The sequence below is a fragment of the Myxine glutinosa genome, chromosome 4, assembly GCF_964187855.1.
Source record: "Myxine glutinosa chromosome 4, kmMyxGlut1.1, whole genome shotgun sequence".
Lineage (NCBI taxonomy): Eukaryota > Metazoa > Chordata > Myxini > Myxiniformes > Myxinidae > Myxine > Myxine glutinosa.
In genome coordinates this window covers 210,438,560-210,458,879 of record NC_136264.1, presented here as the reverse complement: position 1 = coordinate 210,458,879, position 20,320 = coordinate 210,438,560, and the positions used below count along the sequence as shown (strand labels likewise).

The window sequence follows — 20,320 nt, the reverse complement described above, 5'->3', positions numbered from 1 at the left end:
ATTCTACAAACACTGTTTAGATTTTGATGACAATTATGAACCTGCCGCGAATGCGGAAGTGGACAGATGACGGTAATGCGCGGATTTGATGATATCCAAATACAACCGTCATTCAATCGTAATGTTAAATCGTTAAACGTTAATCGTGTTAATCGTTAATCGTGTTAATCGTTTTGTTAAAGTATCAATTGATGATTGGAATTGAGTGAATACAATTACGATTTTGAATTCGTAATTGTATTCACCCAACCATACGGAACTTCACATCAGGATTTAAATATTTGTTTATGTCACAAATGTTGTTAAAAGTTCATTTTTTATATTAATGTTATTTCATTTGTGATTGGAGTTATGCTGTTTGGAATGAAAAAAGATATCGAGTTCAAGTGAATAACGGAATGCCGTGACGGTTTCTACTTTCTAAACGTGAATTCACGGATCGCCATATGCAGATTCTTCAATGACTGGGAATGGAACACACGTTCCTGTTTGTTTGCGAACGGGTATGTTTTTCATGGAAGTCCTTCACGAACTTGCTGTCCATGTCTGATGTGCGACTGAAGGTGCTACAGGAATGTGGAATTTATTGGTTTCATGCTTTAGCATTCGCCGTTTCTGCATTGCCTGTTTGCCTCCGGCCTCCCACCCGTGCGTAGCACGGGTATCTCCCTAGTTGTGATAATATGGAGAAGACAAATTAATAATTTTGTCAATAAGGTCAAAGGTCAGTGTCACATAAAAGCATAAATTTTCTTCCAATTGACCTGAAATTTAAAAGAATTTGCATATTGGGACACTGAATTGGTTGACTAATCAAAAGCGATGAGCTGATTGTTGTTGTTGTTTAGATCAAAAGGTCAAAGGTCAAGGTTGCATAAAATCATCAATTTTCATTTTTCCTCGAACCTAGATTCTCTTTCTACTAAGGTATGCTCCACATACGAAACTCCTCATTCAAGACGCTCCACATTATGGTTGATGTTCCACTCCTGACATTTCTTAATCGAATCACCACGACATTCATTTAAACACCAACCCTCACCCTGATGTCGGCATTTTTTTTCTTCACCTGGCTCTGGATATTGAAAGTGTAAAAGGTGTCCGCAGAGTCGTGCAGAGCTAGGTAAGGCGGAGTGTGTCGTGTCGGCCCATGCCGAACCCCAGCACGTTACAACTAGTGATGAGAAATACTTATTCTTGAATATTGCCGTTAGCTCCCAGCAGCGGTGACACGTGACACTTTAGCCGTGCCCCTCCCCCTGGTCGCTGTTCATAGAGGACGACGCCTCCGGAGGGCACGCACAATTGCTCGAGGATGGGCTGCCCATACGCCAACGCTGCGCTGTGAGTTTGTGACTTTATTAACCAATTCATTTTTACTAATGACGTTTATGAATTGTTTCGTCTGGGTAGAGTTTCCGACCGAACAAGGTATCCAACGACAAACCATGGTTATTTTTACAAACCTAACAAATTATTCACAGGCAATGGTGCTGCATCGTAGAGTACGCACTTGTTTTGCTTCAACCCCCTTTGTGGACATTAGTAATCCCAAATTGCCTTGGTAGTCATTGTGTGCCGGTACCATGGGCATGTTTTAAATTCTTGTTCCGATTGTTTACAGATATGTATAACGGTAATGGCAAACAACCCGTTTCATACTGAGCGTCTGTAGTTCCTGGACTTAGCAACAAGGGGACACACACACACACACACACACACACACACACACACACACACACACACACACACACACACACACACACACACACACACACACGGAATTCGAACACAGGCGAGACAGCAGAGACCATCTTGCCAATCCAGGAGGTACATAGCGAATAAATCAAACATTGTATTACACTAGGAATAGTCGTCAAGTTTGGTTGAATCTCCACACGAGTGCAATCGTGGATGTACCTGTAATCTCTGAAGGTAACACACCGAGGGTTGTTCTATTGTGATGCACCTTTTGCACCAGAGTGATTGTAGGTGATGGGCAATGCTTGTTTCTTTCAAAGGTTTGGCATTATTCCAACCCAACATGACTCAAGCTCCTCTGTTAACGATCTATCATTTGCTCCATTTGCACCTTTCTCAGTCCGAGAATACCTTTTCTTGTACTTTTATCGTTACCTCTGCCACAAAAGGTGGAGGGAGGTTATGTTTTCACTCCTGTCTGTTTTTCTGTTTGTGAACAAGGTATCTCAAAATGTTATGGACGGATTCGGACGAAATTTTGCGGAGACGTAGTGTATGCGACAAGGACGAAATGATTAGATTTTGGTGAAGATTCGGATCCGGCTACTAGAATTTTTACAGTGATTCTTCACCATTGGGACATAGGGCCAAAAACGATACATAGCAGGATATCTCAAAAAGTTGTGGACGGATTCGGACGAAACTTAGTGGACAGATTGTGAGTCTGACAAGGAAGAATCGATTCGATTTTGGTGAAGATCTGAATATAGATTCGGATACGAGAATTATTTAATTTTGAAGTGATTCTTCACCATTGAGAGCTCGGGCGAAAAGCGACAAATAACATGATATTTTAAAAAGTTGTGGACGAGTTCTGACTAAACTTGGTGGACGAGTTGGTTAGGTGACAAGTACAAGCCGATTCGATTTTGGTTGAGGTCCGAATCCAGATCCTGCCTATCAGTGGGATACAAACAATAAACGGTTCAGCCTCGTGGAGGTGTGCTCTCTACCGAGTGCCCTTCAATAAATATCTAGATTTTCCGTGACTTCACATCATGCTTAATGATGATAGATGCAGATTGCTTTCTGCATTGACAAGTCACTATCACATCCTTAAAGTTATTTGGATATATATATGTGTGTGTGTGTGTGTGTGTGTGTGTGTGTGTGTGTGTGTGTGTGTGTGTGTGTGTGTGTGTGTGTGTGTGTGTGTGTGTGTGTGTGTGTGTGTGTGTGTGTGTGTGTGTGTGTGTGTGTGTGTGTGTGTGTGTGTGTGTAAGTAGCGTTGTTGTCGTTTTGAACTTCCCACACAGTGTGAAATCCGCAATCCAAGAAAATGATCCAAGGTTGCTCGCTTTTTGCGAGCTGGCAGGATGAGGGGGATCCCTGTGCTTTTCGTGCCGGCAAGCAAGCGGATATGTAGGAAATGCACAGATAGGAAACAACAATGCACACCAAAGAAATCTCAACCCTGTCTCCTGACAGCTTAACTGAACCGAGCGATGACGAGGAGGAGAACGAGAGCCAAGGCCAGGAATGGGTTGGCAAGACGAAAGACCAAGACATTATATATTCTGAATACCTCCAGGTGCGAGTCTTTTGGATGTCTCTTTTGAATGTCTTTCTCGTTTAGCCAATACCATAGAGATTTTGAGTTTTACTGAGACGTACGCCTACCGTGGTTTGGAGCAGCTCGGAATTCACAAAGTGCTGAAGGGGTTTGTGTTATTGAGTTGTCCATTACAAAAGTGTAAACTCGAGTGGGGATTGGCACAACTGGCCCGAGTAGCGGAATGGCATCGTGTCTCATCTCCACCAGCAAGTCGAATCGAGAGCTCCCCTAAAACCTTTTGGGTGTATTAACATCAATGCTGTGCTATTACATCGGGAGGTATTGAGTAAGATTCCATCGTAATGAGAGCACCCTGTCATAATTACTCGGTGACAGAGTGGATGAAGCATTGTTGCCCTCGCTTGTGTGAACTTGATTCCCCGATGGAAAAGTTCAACGCAACGAGACAGATGGAATGAGATTAGTTTGGATCAACATAAACATCAAACCCTGCCCTGAACACCCTGGAATTCTGCCAATGGATGAGTTAAACCAACGAAAGCACTTGCATGTAAACATATAGCAGTAGTTAGTTATTTCCACATTTCAGTGTAATGGATGAGCTATCATATTACAAAAGGTTATTCATTGTGAGAAGATCCTTTATCTTTCATACACGGTGCAGTTCATCAGTGTAGTCCAGTCAAAGTAGTGGCTTGACCCACCACTAATTGCAACAAAAAAAATTTCACTGCACTGCATTTCACGTATATACCCTAAACACCATATTAAAAGTATCTCAAAATATATTTGGTGGAAAGGTGTCAAATTTGCATAATATGCAAATTAGCTGCCACCATTAGGAAAAAAAAATCTATTTTCCACAATAATTCTGTATCCAAGTATCCAATCATGAAAAATTAAGTGTCCAAACCCATGTTTTCAGGGTCATTGAATATGATTAGCACATTTCTGGATTAATTACCAGTTGTTGGATGTCACTCGTCATCTAGCTCCGGTCTTGATGAGTTAGCACAACTCAAACCTTTACACTCTCCACACATCCATGAGCAGTCAAGGCCATGCTTCTTGCATGTACATTTAGTGGTGCTGCACCCCGCCTTGCAGTTACATCTGAAGATCTCAGTAAGTTTCGGTGGTGCTGGTGGCAGATGAGTTTGCACTGGTAGCAACTGACCCTCGCTGATCTTCCATCCCCATTGATCTGGTTTCAATTGTCCAACATTTCCTTTCCACTCCTGAATTTGGAAGTACACTCTCAGACTGTGATACCTTGTAGACGCAGATGTTGGTGGCAAGTTCTGGGCCTCAACATATTTGGTACTTTTCGCAACCTTCTCACAGAAACGCTCGTATCGTAGGGCATCAATACTTTCATCTTGATTTCCATTGTACATGCATACAAGGGCCTACTCCCCTGCTGGAACTATATCATACTTTGGTGAATCTCCTTCCTGTGTGAACAGGTCGGCATGTTTCATGAATTGGATGTTGTTTTGAATGTGCTTCAGGGCAACAGCTTTGACAATGACATATGCACTGGATGTTGTGTCACAGCCAAGTAGGGCGTGTACAAATAGCATTCTGTCACAGATCTTCATTCCCAAGGTCGTCTTGGTCTTTTTGATGTTCCATACTTGACGTTTCTTTGCATTACGTTTTGGCTCAAGCTTGAAAAATATGTCCCTCTCTTGCATGTCGACATGGTAGCAAAGAAGAATCAGTAGGTCTGTGTCATCACCAACAAGAACTGTATCAATTGTCTTTGCAGATTCCACTGCAGTCTGGACAATCAGCACACCAGCATCCCCCTTGGCATGAATTGTCAGACATCCCGCCTTCTCTAGGGAGTCACTTAGGATGTAAATGAAGCGTTGTTTGTTGATTGTGTTGGCTAGGAACTCGTTCTTCTTCAGCTTCAGGACTGTTTGACCAGTGAAAGTGACATTTGGTCCTATGCAGCTGCCTATCCGTCTCCGATGTGTGGCATCCTTGATCGTGGGACCGTCCTCGTAGCCGTCGAAGACATTTGTTGCCTTCCCATACCTGCTTCTCACATAAGTAATATATGTGTGACATATACTTTCGAAAATTTGCCCAGGTGACCATGGCAGACGTTGCAGGAGGGCACCTCCATCAAGCACATAGTGGACATCACCAGCTGGATCTGACTGATCATGTTGAACAAATTCCCAAATTGCATCACCAAGCGCTTGTTTATTTGGTTTCCTCGGAAGACCCGAGGGGTTGAAGAGTGCTGGAGGATGACGACAGAGTGAAACACTACTCATACACTACAGACGCACTACAGAGCTCATACTTGAACAAAGATGCTGGATCTTCTTGTGTTTCACTCGTGGCAATTATGCTGAGTCGTTGGAAAAGCAACTGTGGATCAACTTGCACTGAGTCTCCATCAATGACAACAGCTGTCTTTGACCCAAGTGTGACTGTTTGTTTTTTGCATTGGAAGGAATAGTCGTACACACTCTTCCCAACCATGGAATCTAGTATAGTTTGGCCCACAGATCTGGCATTGTCAACATTCACTGTGTCATGTGCAGTAACGCCACTCACAATACCATGTAGAGATGGTTCACTGCTGAAAGGGTTCCATTCCTTGAAGGCTCCGAGTAGTTTATATGTGTCTTCATATCACGTTGTTGTCTTGCTTTGGAATTGTCCTTGTGCTGTTCACTGGTATCATAGGTCACACCTGTGAGCTCCTGCATGGCACAATCCACTTCAGCACAGGCTGGCATTGCCAGTAACCATCTCAATCTCTGTATCTCGGTCATTCCTCTGCCTCTAGTTAAGCCACCACTGGCCTTCATGCTCCTCATGAGCGCTTGTTCTATCACGAGGTCGGTTGATAGGCCACCCAATAACGTTCACTCCTTCTGACGACATGAAGTCCATTCATGAAACCCCTATACACTTCTGGGTGATTCTTGTCAAGTTGTTTCATCATTTGAAGGTACAACTATGCAGACGTGGCGTACAGATTGTGCCCTGATACTGCAAAGTCCAAAATAATAAAATGTACCGCCTGAAGGTGCAGCATACGCTCAGCTTTTATGGATTTCTGTAAGATCTCTATCATATCCATATATTGCAGCCAGAGGCTTCTTTTTTTTTTTTTTTGTGTGCCGTGCCGTCATGCTGTTCGTAGATCATTCATAGAGTTCTTTTCTTCCTTCAGCTTCTCATAGATGCGCCTGAGAGCTTCTGAAGAGGACACCTCATCAGCAACACTTGGATCGACCATTAAACGATCAAATAGTTCACCAGCTTCAAACAAGTCTTTGTTTTGTTCTTGAGAATTCTCCTCCTCCTCCTGAATGACGTCATCTTCCACATCCTGTTCCATCTGTTCATGTATTATGTGTGACTTGGGGTTCAAGGGGTCTTGGGGTTCTAAAGGGTCGAATGTAATTAATAGGCATACTCACGTTTTGGGCAGACAAACAAATTAATAAATCACCCGGTGCCACTTGGCAAAATAGAACAATTGTCTTACCCTTCCTCCCGTCCATGGTACACTGAATCTTGTGGTGAGGCAGTTGCCCTGAAACAACTTGCCTTTGCCTCTTGGAAGGCTAATCCAACTGAAGGAAATCTCAGTTCCTTCCACCAAGCTCGGAACAAGTGTGTGTCTACCCTCAGGAGTGCCAGGAAGCACTATCTCTCCTCACTCAAGAATGAACTCTCAAACCTGTCTCCTTCCTCCAAATCCTGGTGGCGTCTGGTCAAATCCGTTTCTGGTGTTTGTTCCCCCTCCATCCCCTCCCTTACCTCAAATGGCCACACAGTTGACATCGCACGTGACAAAGCCGAATGCCTCAACTCTGTGTTCGCCTCGAAATCCTTAGTCCCAAACCCATCTCTCTCTGTTCCCACCTTTCCCAGTCGAACCCAACTGCTCCTGGACTCTGTGTCCTTCTCTCCTGACAAGGTGGAGGAGTTTTTGTCAAACCTCGACTCTGATTCTGCAACTGGACCAGACGGCATCAGCCCACGGGTCCTAAAATCCTGCTCTGCCGCTCTATCTCACCCTCTCTCTGTTCTTTTCACCCTATCTTTTGCTCAAGGTCATCTGCCAGCATCCTGGAAATCAGCTAACATTACCGCTTTACACAAAAAAGGTGCAAAAACAGATCCTTGCAACTACAGACCAATCAGCCTGCTCCCAATTATCAGCAAAGTCATGGAATCCATCATTGCTTCGGATATGAAATCTTTCCTCTTCTCCAATGGCTTGATCTCTGATCATCAATTTGGTTTCAGACCAGGTCACTCTACTCTGGACATGCTGCTTCTGCTGTCTCAACAATGGATGGAGGTCCTCAATGCCAAACAGGAAATCAGAGCTGTCTCCCTTGACATATCAAGGGCCTTTGATACAGTCTGGCACCCAGCTCTGCTCACCAAACTCTCCTCCTATGGTATCCATGGAAATCTCCATGCATGGCTTGCGGACTTCCTCTCTGGTCGTAGTCAACGTGTGGCCCTGAATGGATTTCTCTCATCTCCCCTTCCTGTTCAGGCTGGAGTTCCCCAAGGAAGTGTGCTGGGCCCTGTGCTTTTTCTGGTCTTTATCAATGATCTCTCTGACTCTCTGGAAAATCCTCTCTATCTCTTTGCTGATGACTCCACTCTCTGCCGCTCCATTCCTCTTCCCTCAGATCGGCAGTCTGCAGCCTCCTCACTCTCTGAAGACCTGGACAAAATCACAGACTGGTCAAACAAGTGGAACATGTCTTTCAATCCTGACAAATCTCACTCTCTTACTATGTCTCTCCGAAAAGATCGACTGGACAACCCTCCCATCTACTTTCTCAACAATCCTCTCCAATAAGTTCTGTCACTCAAGCTTTTGGGTCTCACTATCTGCCATGATCTTTCTTGGGAAAACCACATTTCCAAGCTGGCCTCCAAAGCCAGTCGCCGACTGGGCATCCTCCGTCGTGCGAAGTCCTTCCTCGGCACACCTGAGCTCACCACATACAAGGCTTTCATCCACAGCTCAATGGAATACTGTTCTCCCCTATGGGCTGGTGCTCCTGCCTCACACCTGGCTCGGCTTCACGCTGTTGAATCCAAAGCTTTCAAAATCATTGGAATCTCCCGCGATGAAGCTATCTCTGAGGGCCTTTCACTCACTCACCGCAGGCAGGTAGGTGGCCTTTCTGTCTTCTACCGACTCCTCTCCGGCCTTGCTCCCCCAGCTCTCTCTGTGCTCTGTCCCCCAAATATTCCTACAGGTCGCACAAGATCTGCCAGCAACCCTCTGATGGTTAAACTGCCGAAATCTCGGCTCCCTGCTCACCTTCACTCTTTCATTCCTCTTTTCTCCCGCCTGTGGAACAAACTCCCACACTCCCTTCAATCCCTCTCCTCCCTCCAGGTCTTTAAAACAGCTGTTCACCACCATCTCTTATCTTCCCCCATCCATAACCTTGATCTTTTCTACCCCCACTAATTCACCCCAGATCCACCTTGTTTGAAATTCCAACTTCTTTCCTGGAAATCCTGGCAGTGTCCATATGTTTATACCTCTCCCACCCCCCCCCCCTTCACATGCCTCCCCCCCTTCACATGCCTCCCCCCCAAAGCCCTCTCCCTCCCACAGATCTCTCGATGTCTCCATGTCTCTCGGTCCCTGCTCTCAAATGTTGTGTTTGTGTCCTTCCCCCTCTCTCCCCATCTTGTCTACCGCTCCCGATGTTATTTGTTTTATGTGTCTGTTTGTCTTTCTGTGTGATTAATGTTCGCTCTTTCACGAGCCTCGATCTTGTATACAAAAAAAAAACAAAAAAAAAGCAGAACGGCACTTTTTAGAGCGCATACCTCTGCCAGGCTTTTAGTTGGGCTTATGGGGTTTTTAAGCAAATGGGGAAAATAAAGGGAAGATAAGGCCGAGAAAAATATATTTCCGGTCTCTGGTCAGCGAGCGCATCGATTTTGACCCTGCGCGTCAACAATTTTTTTTTTTTTGAAAGTTCCAATGGTACCTACAGCAGCGCGCGCCTGTTGTTGCCGGGCCGGCGCGCTCTCTCGGGAAATATCGGTATCTTGGTATCGACGTTCGCGCATGGTTCTCCCCTACAAAACTCCGTTTAGTTTGTGCAAACCCAACCAGCCGTTCCAAAGATATGAGTAGTTTTGTGTGTCGTGCCGTCATGAATCCAATCGGCTGGATATTAATATTGTCATTTCTTGAAACGAAGACGTTCTTTGTCGGGTTTTTGTGAAGCAACCAGAAGGCCTAGAGAGCTGCGGGTGGTCTCGTTAGTTAGGCCTGGATCCTATCTCGTTTGTCATGAAGTTGTAAGTGTCTGTGATAATCTGGTGGACTGGGAGAAGAGATCGTGGGAGACCATCGGCCTGTTCGACCACTTGCGCATGCGCAGTGTTGACGCGATCGACGCATTGGAATGTTTAACGGTACGGCGAGGCGATCTCGAGAACGAAATGGCAGTCTATAATATGCTTGAAGAACTTAATGATTTTCAGAATAAATACATTTTAAAATAACTGAAGCTTGTGTTCATTATTTACAAAAAGGCCTACCAGTCCCATTGGCTGTCTTTAATTTACCTCTGGACGGCGCCACGGCAGATGAGGAGGGCCGCAAGGCGTGAGGACCTTTACATGTGCAATCCATGCTTTTCAAAAAAAAAAACGAAAAGAAAAAACCCGCATCACCACATCAATTCTGGAACTTTGGTCTGACCAGAGACCAGCAATATATTTTTTTCGGCCTAACCTAGATAAGGCCGAAAAAAATATATTGCTGGTCTCTGGTCAGATCAAAGTTCTAGAATTGATGCGGCGATGCGGTTTTTTTTCTTGGTTTTTTTTTTTAAGCATGGATTGCACATATAAAGGTGTTGTTTTTTGTGTCCTCATGCCTTGCGGTTCTCCTCATCTGCCGTGGCGCCGGCCAGAGAGAAATTAAAGACAGCCAATGGGACTGGTCGGCCCTTTTGTAAATAATGAACACAAGCTTAACACGTTATTTTAAAATGTATTTATTCTGAAAATCATTAAGTTCTTCAAGCATATTATAGACTGCCATTTCGTTCTCGAGATCGTCTCGCCGTACCGTCAAACATTCCAATGCGTCGATCGCGTCAACACTGCGCGTGCGCAAGTGGTCGAACAGGCCGATGGTCTCCCACGATCTCTTCTCCCAGTCCACCAGATGATCACAGACACTTACAACTTCATGACAAACGAGATAGGATCCAGGCCTAACTAACGAGACCAGCCGCAGCTCTCTAGGCCTTCTGGTTCCTTCACAAAAACCCGACAAAGAACGTCTTCGTTTCAAGAAATGACAATATTAATATCCAGCCGATTGGATTCATGACGTTATGGCACACAAAACTACTCATATCTTTGGAACGGCTGGTTGGATTTGAACAAACTAAACGTAGTTTTGTAGGGGAGAACCGTGCGAGCACGTCGATAATTTGAAAAAAAAAAATTGTTGACGCGCTGGGTCAAAATCGATGCGCGCGCTGACAAGAGACCGGAAATATATTTTTCTCGGCCTAACGTCTCATTGTGTCCCGCTAGACCCCACAAGACAAAGGGAAAGGAGTATCTGAACGAATACTTAAGAGATAACTAACCTCTGGACCTGTATGTTGGTTGCAATTACATTTGGTTCCGGTACATAGAAACACAACAATATATGTATATGTATGTATATGTACATATATATATATATATGTATATATATATATATATATATATATATATATATATATATATATATATATATATATAATGGTAACTGTAATCTGGTTCTCCAACCTAATGAGCGGACAGCATGACGTCATCGCCATGCATGTCCGCATTGCCTGCAAAGCTCCAGAGGAATCCAGGCGGTTCTCCACTGATTATATGGGGGTCGCATAGTGACTGATATATATATACACATATCGGTCACTATGCGACCTATGCATAGGTCACTATGCGATATATATATCAGAATCTATAATTTCTGTTCTCCAACCTAATGAGCGCACGCCGTGACGTACCCCACGTAAGTATGCCTTGCCTGCCAAGCTCCGGAGGAGCCATCTTGCAGTGCGTCATAATTTAGATCTTCATTCAGATACTGTCACAAGTGTATACAAAACTCACAGTTACCGACCTGGTTTTGCCCTTGTTATATACAGTCACGTGAAAAAGTAAGTACACCCCATGTAAAGTTTTGACTTTTTCAACATATTTCAACATATAGCTATTTGATCTTCATTTCAACAATATTGAAAGATAAAGGTGATATAATATAACAAATATTATGAAACATTTACATTTTGTAGTCCATTGTATACAACAACAACAACAACAACATGCATTTTAAGGCCATTTTCCCTGCTAGAGCGGGGGTTAGCCTTGCGGTCCCCATGACAATCTTCTCCATTTTGCCCTATTTTCTGCATCTCTCCTTGTTAACCCCCTTGCCCGCATTTCTTCTTCCACCATCTTTAGCCAAGTCTTTCTCGGTCTTCCCCATCCTCTACTTCCTTCTACATTCATTTCCATCACTCTTCTCAACCAGTCACTTTCATCCTTCCTCAACACATGACCAAACCATCTCAACCTGTTCCTCTTCACAGCATCAATCACAGGCTCTATTCTCATCCTTTTTCGCAATTCATCATTTGTCTTCCTCTCTCTCAACGATACTCCGCACATCCATCGAACCATTCGCATTTCCCCCCTTTCCAACCTTCGTTGCTGCTCTACGTTCATTACCCATGTCTCGCTCCCATAAATCATAACACTTCTCACACATGCAGCATACACCTTTCCCTTCAGCTTCAATGACACTCCCCTCCTCATCAGCACGCCACTCAGTTCCCGAAACTTCTTCCATGCACATCTCACTCTAGCAACCGTTGCCGAGTCTGATCCATCTTCTCCATTCAGCATGTCTCCGAGGTAGCAAAATGTTTTCACACCTTCCAGCTTCATGCCGTCTCCAAGACCCAACTCAACATTTCCTCCATCTGCAGCGCTCCCTCTGTGCACACCTTACATTTGAATGTAGCTGCCACACTGGTTAATGACCCTCTCAGACCGCTACATTTCTGATGAACCCACTCAGCGCACATTGTACATTGAATGGAGTTCACTCCGACACCCTTCCTGCACACAGCACAGGGCCACTTCCCAGTTCTTTCCACCTCACCACATGCTTTACCACTTGCCATTACCTTCGTCTTTCCGATATTCACCTTCAGACCTTTTGTCTCCATACATTCCTTCCACTTGTTCATATTTTCCTTCAGTCCATCCATACTTTCCGCAATCAACACCAGATCATCTGCATACAACAACTCCCACAGTAAACCCTCCTTTACGTTCTGAGCCAGCACCTCCATCACAGCTACAAATAGTCGTGGACTTAGTACCGACCCTTGATTGTATAATTGTATAATTGTATAATTAATTTATTGTATTTGTTGTATAATTTTATAATTGTATTGTATAATTGTATAATTCCATTGTATAATTTAAATAAACATAAATGCAAAATTAGCATGTGGAAAGAGTAAGTACACCCCTACATTTATCACTACTTCAAACACCTAAAATTAGAATCAGGTGCACCAGCTCAGGTGCAAATGATAAGAACATCGATAGAGAGGATCTTGGAGGAACCGGTCTTATTTATACCTCAGACATTTAGTTTGGTTTGCTCTTTGTTGTTGAAGGGTGCGGCGTCACCATGCCGAGATCAAAGGAGCTCTCTGAGGCCTTCAAAAATAAGGTTATAGATGCCTACGAGTCTGGGAATGGATTTAAAAAGATCTCCAAACAATTTGAAATCAATCATTCGACTGTCCGGAAGATCATCTACAAGTGGAGAAGATTCCAAACAACTGCCAACTTGTTCAGGCCGGGCCGCCCCAGCAAGTTCAGCCCGAGAGCAGACCGCAAGATGCTGAAAGAAGTCTCTAAGAACCCCCAGAATGTCATCACGGGACCTACAGGTAGCTCTTGCCACTGTTGATGTCAAAGTGCACGAGTCTATCATTAGAAAGAGGCTGCACAAATTTGATCTACATGGGAGGTGTGCCAGGAGGAAACCTTTGCTGTCCAGAAAGAACATCAGGGCAAGACTAAAGTTTGCCAATGAACACCTCGGCAAAGGCCAGCACTTCTGGAACAATGTGCTCTGGACAGATGAGTCAAAGGTAGAGCTATTTGGCCACAGTACCAGAAGACATGTTTGGTGAAAACCAAAGACAGCATTTGACCACAAGAACCTGATACCAACTGTAAAGCATGGTGGTTTAAATATTATGGTTTGGGGCAGCTTTGCTGCATCAGGGCCTGGGCAGCTCACCATCATATAATCTACTATGAATTCTTCATTGTATCAGAGGGTGCTTGAGGATAATGTCAGGCCATCTGTCAGAAAGTTGAAGCTCAACCGAAGGTGGACCTTGCAACATGACAATGACCCTAAACATACCAGTAAATCCACCAAGGAATGGCTGAAAAGAAAGAAATGGAGGGTTCTGGAATGGCCAAGTCAAAGCCCCGATCTAAATCCCATCGAGATGTTGTGGGGGGATTTGAAACGAGCTGTGCATGCAAGAAACCCCTCAAACATCGCACAGCTGAAATAATTCTGCATGGAGCAGTGGGCAAAAATTTCTCCCAGTCGATGTCAGAGACTGGTAGACAGTTATAAGAAACGCCTACTTGAGGTTGTTTCTGCTAAAGGGGGCATTACCATCTATTAGAGCCAAGGGTGTACTTACTTTTTCCACATGCGAAATTTGCATTTATGTGTATTTAAATTATACAATGGACTACAAAATGTAAATGTTTCATGATATTTGTTATATTATATCACCTTTCTCTATCAATAGTGTTGAAATGAAGATCAAATAGCTGTATGTTGAAATATGTTGATAAAGTCAAAATTTTACATGGGGTGTACTTACGTTTTCACGTGACTGTATATATATCAGTCATTATGCGACCTTCATATCATCAGTGGGGAACCGCCAGCAAGGTGTCCCATACAGCTGCTGCTGCACCTTACTGGGAGCGATAAGCACCGCCTGCCACACGGTAACATTATCTCTGGTATCCACTCATCATATGGAGTCGACCTGGATGTGGTTGTGAGTTACTAATTGGTATCTGTAATCTGGTTCTCCAACCTAATGAGCGAACGTCATGACGTCATTGCCATGCATATCCGCCTTGCCTGCAAAGCTCCAGGGGAGCCATCTCGCAGTGCTTCATTATGGATTATAAATTCAGATACTGTCACAAGTGCATGCAAAACTCACAGTTACCGACCTGGTTTCGCCCTTGGGCTTCATCAGGGCAATGCATTGAGCCTTCAATACACTTGTAACTCTGAAAACCTTTCGGTTTTTATATCAGTCATTATGCGACCCTCATATCATCAGTGGGGAACCGCTAGCAAGGTGTCCCATGCAGCTGCTGCTGCACCTTACTGGGAGCGATAAGCACCGCCTGCCACACGGTAACATATTATCTCTGGTATCCACTCATCATATGGAGTCGACCTGGATGCGGTTGGGAGTTACTAATTGGTATCTGTAATCTGGTTCTCCAACCTAATGATATACATATATATATATATATATATATATATATATATATATATATATATATATATATATTGTTGCAGATCTTCGAAGCCCGTTCCCGTTACAAAGGGGAGATTACGCCCCTTTTTCCCTCTGGGTCTTCGAAACCGCGAGACCGATTCACCACTTCTGGGCAGACGTGGAAAAGGGTTTTGGGACAATTTCACACGTACCTTGAGTACCCACGCTGCAGCGGAAGTGGGGATCGAGTCTCGCACGAACCACGCGTGATTGAGTACGCCCGAGCGGATTGCGTACCATGTGACTCATGCTGTTACCTTTCTATAGAACCCGATTAGAGCGATCTAATTCGTACCATGCGAGACCAATGATGGAAAAGTCAAAAACGGTCGAATCAGACGGAAGAACAGATTTATTTACACTATTCATGAGGAATTGGTAGAAGGACAGGGACACAGGGCAGAACTTAGTCAATCTTACACTTATCCCCAGCAATGGGCCCACTTACACACACAGGGAGATGGAGAAAGGATGTTCGCGCGCAGAACGCACCTGCTTCGGTCGCTCCAGGAACAGCTCACCCGGCGTGGCCCTCTGGCGGTCACAGCACGTATCCCGGCGAAGGCAGGCAGGAGGGAAAATCCTCGCAGCGCGTATCAGGCAAAGGCAGGCAGGAGGGAAAATCGCGCATCTGTGGCCCGGCGCGGGTCGCTCTTTACAGCGTGTGATTAATACTGCGCGGAGCGTGGGGAGCAGGGCAAGTTCGTGTACAACGGGGTTATTCAGTTCATACGATATGACTCAATACAACGCAATCTCACGCTTGTTCTCAACTCCGAACTCCTACTGCACTCGTCTCCGATCCCACGTATTCTGATCTGAACTCCGATCTCATAACTGAGCGCTTCGTACTCAGGTGGGGGGCACGGGGCACGGGGTTATATGGCCCCGCCCCAGTCCGACTCGAATGTTCCAAACCCCGCCTTTTGCCGCAGTAGTAAGTCACTCCCCTCGAGCCCTGCTTGGTGGCTCGTGCTTACCGATGGCTCCTCCTCCGCCTTCCTTCGGCCTTGGTCGATTTGTTCAGGCCTGCCGCGTAGTATTTCGGCACCAATACCAAACCAAAGCGCCATAAGGACACCTAATTTTCACTGGCCTACTCAACGCAAAACTAACACAGGAAAGGACTACGCTTACATTTACTAAGACATAACTGAACTTAAGCGAGGCTACATGTTGTAGTGTAACTAACTAAGAGGGGAAATTAACCTTTATTACAAAACCGCAACAATATATATATATACTAGCAGAAGTACCCGGCATTGCCGGGCGGGGGAGGGGAGTGGAGGGGGAAGAGGAGAGGAGGGGAACGGGGGGGGGGGGGGGGGAGGGGAGGAGAGGGGGGGGAGGGGAGGAGAGGGGGGGGAGGGGAGAAGAGGGGGAGGAAGTACCCGGCATTCCGTGTATAAGCGTGAGGGAGAAGAGGGGGGAGGGGGGAGGGGAGAAGGGGAGGGGGTAGGGTGGAGGGGGAAGGGAGGGGGAGGACGGAGGGGGGAGGGGGAAGGGGGAGTGAAGGGGAGGGCCAGTCAACAATGACGTTGCAGTTCTCATGGTCGGAGAGCAGCACAACAATCGCGACATCGTCCTGAATCTTCGCAACAGCACGAAGCGGATTTTGGAGACTCACCGATCCTGTGACGCCCTCCAGTACCGGCGTTGCCGGGTGGGGGAAGGGAGACCCGTACATTCCCAACCCGTACATTCGCCCTCTCGACTCAAACTCACTCGGACAAAAGCCTCGCACAAATTACACCGTGAAGGCCCAATGGCCATGTCTATGCCACAAATCAAGTACGTGAGCGAGTCGGGCGCACTGAATTGAAAATATATAGAACGCTCATACTCCGTGAAAAGTGAAGCCAACTGGCGGCGGGGATGGAACATCACATGATCGCTCTGAGTGAATCAGCACACTGCTCTGCTACCGGTCAGAATCCGTGTATAATATTCCTCGCTGAAAAAAAATCTATGTGAAACATGCTACTATCTTTGCTAAATCATGCTAAATGCTAATCATGCTAAAATCTATGCTACTTGCTGTGAGTTTATGGCGGCAAGGAACATCACGTGATTGCGTCACGAACATCATTCGTGATCACGTCATCACGTGATCGTGATCGTCATCAATGAGCGCGAATGAGCGAATCAGCACGCTGCTCTGCCACCGATTCAGATTCCGTGTATAATATTCATCGCTGAAAAAAAATATGGATCTAAAGATGAAAGGAAAAAAAACCCATGTGGTGTGAATGGCAATGGTCCTCGCTGAAATGTGAAAAAACGCAATCGCTTTTCGCTCTGAAATACGTGCGAACGCGTAACTGAGTTAATGGCGGCAAGGAACATCACGTGATCGCTCTGAGCGAATCAGCGCGCTGCTCTGCCACCGGTCAGATTCCGTGCATAATATTCCTCGCTGAAATGCGCTGAGGTAAAAATATGGTAAAAAAATATTATGAAATAATTTTTTTTAGGTCGGCCATGTTCTTCTCAGGCTCAATGGCCATGTCTGTGCCAAATATCAAGTACGTGAGCCTCTCCGTTTAGGAGTCTATCGGTAACATTACACACACACACACACACACACACACAAACTGTGTTATATATATATATATATATATATATATATATATATATATATATATATATATATATATATATATATATATATATATATATATATATATATATATATATATATATATATATATATATATATATATATATATATATATACATATATATATATATATATACATATATATATATATATATATATACATACATATATATATATATATATATATATATATATATATATATATATAATCCTCAATGCATTTCTACTTATTCACACATACATACGCATGCATATACTTACGCTAACATTCGGGGTCTGCTTAGCAGGCATGTAAGACATCGGCTATGATAAAGCTCGCAGTGTTAAGTGTGGAAAAGTTCTGAGGAGATTGTGGCTGGCTCAATAGCGAAGTGGGCTGTTGACGCGTTATCAACGGAGGTCCGTGGTTCGAGCCCCGCATTGTCAGAATTTTTTCACACTTAGCCCCTTGCAGGAATTTGATTCCTGTTTCTAAAAAAAAAAAATAAATAAATATATATATATGTATTTTTTTTTTTTTTTTTTTTTTCTATACTGAATCGAGGCTCGTGGAAGAGCTGACAACCGCGAGGGAAAGACAAAGACAGTACATGGGGACCGCGAGGGAAAGACAGTACATGGGGACCGCGAGGGAAAGACAAAAACAGCACATGGGGACCGCGAGGGAAAGTCAGTACATGGGGACCGCGAGGGAAAGACAAAAACAGCACATGGGGACCGCGAGGGAAAGACAAAGACAGCACATAGGGACCGCGAGGGAAAGACCAAGACAGTACATGGGGACCGCGAGGGAAAGACAAAAACAGCACATGGGGACCGCGAGGGAAAGACAGTACATGGGGACCGCGAGGGAAAGACAAAGACAGTACATGGGGACCGCGAGGGAAAGACAAAAACAGCACATGGGGACCGCGAGGGAAAGACAGTACATGGGGACCGCGAGGGAAAGACAGTACATGGGGACCGCGAGGGAAAGACAAAGACAGCACATAGGGACCGCGAGGGAAAGACAAAAACAGCACATGGGGACCGCGAGGGAAAGACAAAGACAGTACATGGGGACCGCGAGGGAAAGACAGTACATGGGGACCGCGAGGGAAAGACAAAGACAGTACATGGGGACCACGAGGGAAAGACAAAGACAGTACATGGGGACCACGAGGGAAAGACAGTACATGGGGACCGCGAGGGAAAGACAGTACATGGGGACCGCGAGGGAAAGACAAAGACAGCACATAGGGACCGCGAGGGAAAGACAAAAACAGCACATGGGGACCGCGAGGGAAAGACAAAGACAGTACATGGGGACCACGAGGGAAAGACAAAAAAAGCATATGGGGACCGCGAGGGAAAGACAAAGACAGCACATAGGGACCGCGAGGGAAAGACAAAAACAGCACATGGGGACCGCGAGGGAAAGACAAAGACAGCACATAGGGACCGCGAGGGAAAGACAAAGACAGTACATGGGGACCGCGAGGGAAAGACAAAGACAGTACATGGGGACCGCGAGGGAAAGACAGTACATGGGGACCGCGAGGGAAAGACAAAAACAGCACATGGGGACCGCGAGGGAAAGACAAAGACAGCACATAGGGACCGCGAGGGAAAGACAAAGACAGTACATGGGGACCGCGAGGGAAAGACAAAGACAGTACATGGGGACCGCGAGGGAAAGACAAAGACAGCACATAGGGACCGCGAGGGAAAGACAAAGACAGTACATGGGGACCGCGAGGGAAAGACAAAAACAGCACATGGGGACCACGAGGGAAAGACAAAGACAGTACATGGGGACCGCGAGGGAAAGACAGTACATGGGGACCGCGAGGGAAAGACAAAAACAGCACATGGGGACCGCGAGGGAAAGACAAAGACAGCACATAGGGACCGCGAGGGAAAGACAAAGACAGTACATGGGGACCGCGAGGGAAAGACAAAGACAGTACATGGGGACCGTGAGGGAAAGACAGTACATGGGGACCGCGAGGGAAAGACAAAAACAGCACATGGGGACCGCGAGGGAAAGACAAAGACAGCACATAGGGACCGCGAGGGAAAGACAAAGACAGTACATGGGGACCGCGAGGGAAAGACAAAGACAGTACATGGGGACCGCGAGGGAAAGACCTCACACCTCACACCTATGTATATATATGTATGTATATATATATATATGTATATATATATATGTATATATATATATATATATGTATACAGGCAGTCCCCGGGTTACGAACGCCCGACTTACGTACGCCCGTACTTATGTACCGACCTCCGTAAAGCCTATTATTTAAAAAATAGAGTTTTTAATTTTTGATTTTTTTTTCGGTTGTATACAGAATCGAGGCTCATGAAAGAGCTAACATTTATCACAGAAAAAAAAATCAAACAGACACACATAGTATATATCTATAATTCCAGTAATCTCTGTGTGTATGTATGTATGTATGTATGTATGTATGTATGTATGTATGTATGTATGTCTGTTTGTCTGTGACCGCTGTTTCTCGACAACTACTGGTCCGATATACTTTAAACTTGCCAGGTATATTGCTGGGGACCCGAGGATGTGCCTTTTCAAGGTTTCATATTAATCGGAGAAGTAGTTACCGAGCTATGTCCAAAAAACGATTCAACCAATCAGAGAGCAGCGAGCTATCACGTGTGCCGAACGTGGCGAACAGACTCTGCCTCGGACGGCACATTTGAGAGCGTATTCATTTATTTCACGTTGGCAAA

At 45.1% G+C, this 20,320-nt stretch overlaps 1 protein-coding gene across 2 annotated transcripts in view; it reads left to right on the top strand.

Annotated features, from left to right (window-relative positions):
• Window positions 1-1,099: 1,099 nt before the first annotated feature.
• TDO2 (tryptophan 2,3-dioxygenase) overlaps window positions 1,100-20,320 on the top strand; it is a 229,866-nt gene continuing 210,645 nt past the window's right edge. The window contains exons 1-2 of one of the 2 annotated variants that reach the window (XM_078776977.1): window positions 1,100-1,344; window positions 3,190-3,292. In XM_078776977.1, the coding sequence (XP_078633103.1) occupies window positions 1,316-1,344; window positions 3,190-3,292 (132 nt within the window). In that variant the 5' untranslated portion in view covers window positions 1,100-1,315. The remainder of the gene's footprint in view (window positions 1,345-3,189; window positions 3,293-20,320) is intronic. The other variant, XM_078776978.1, reaches the window with a different exon arrangement.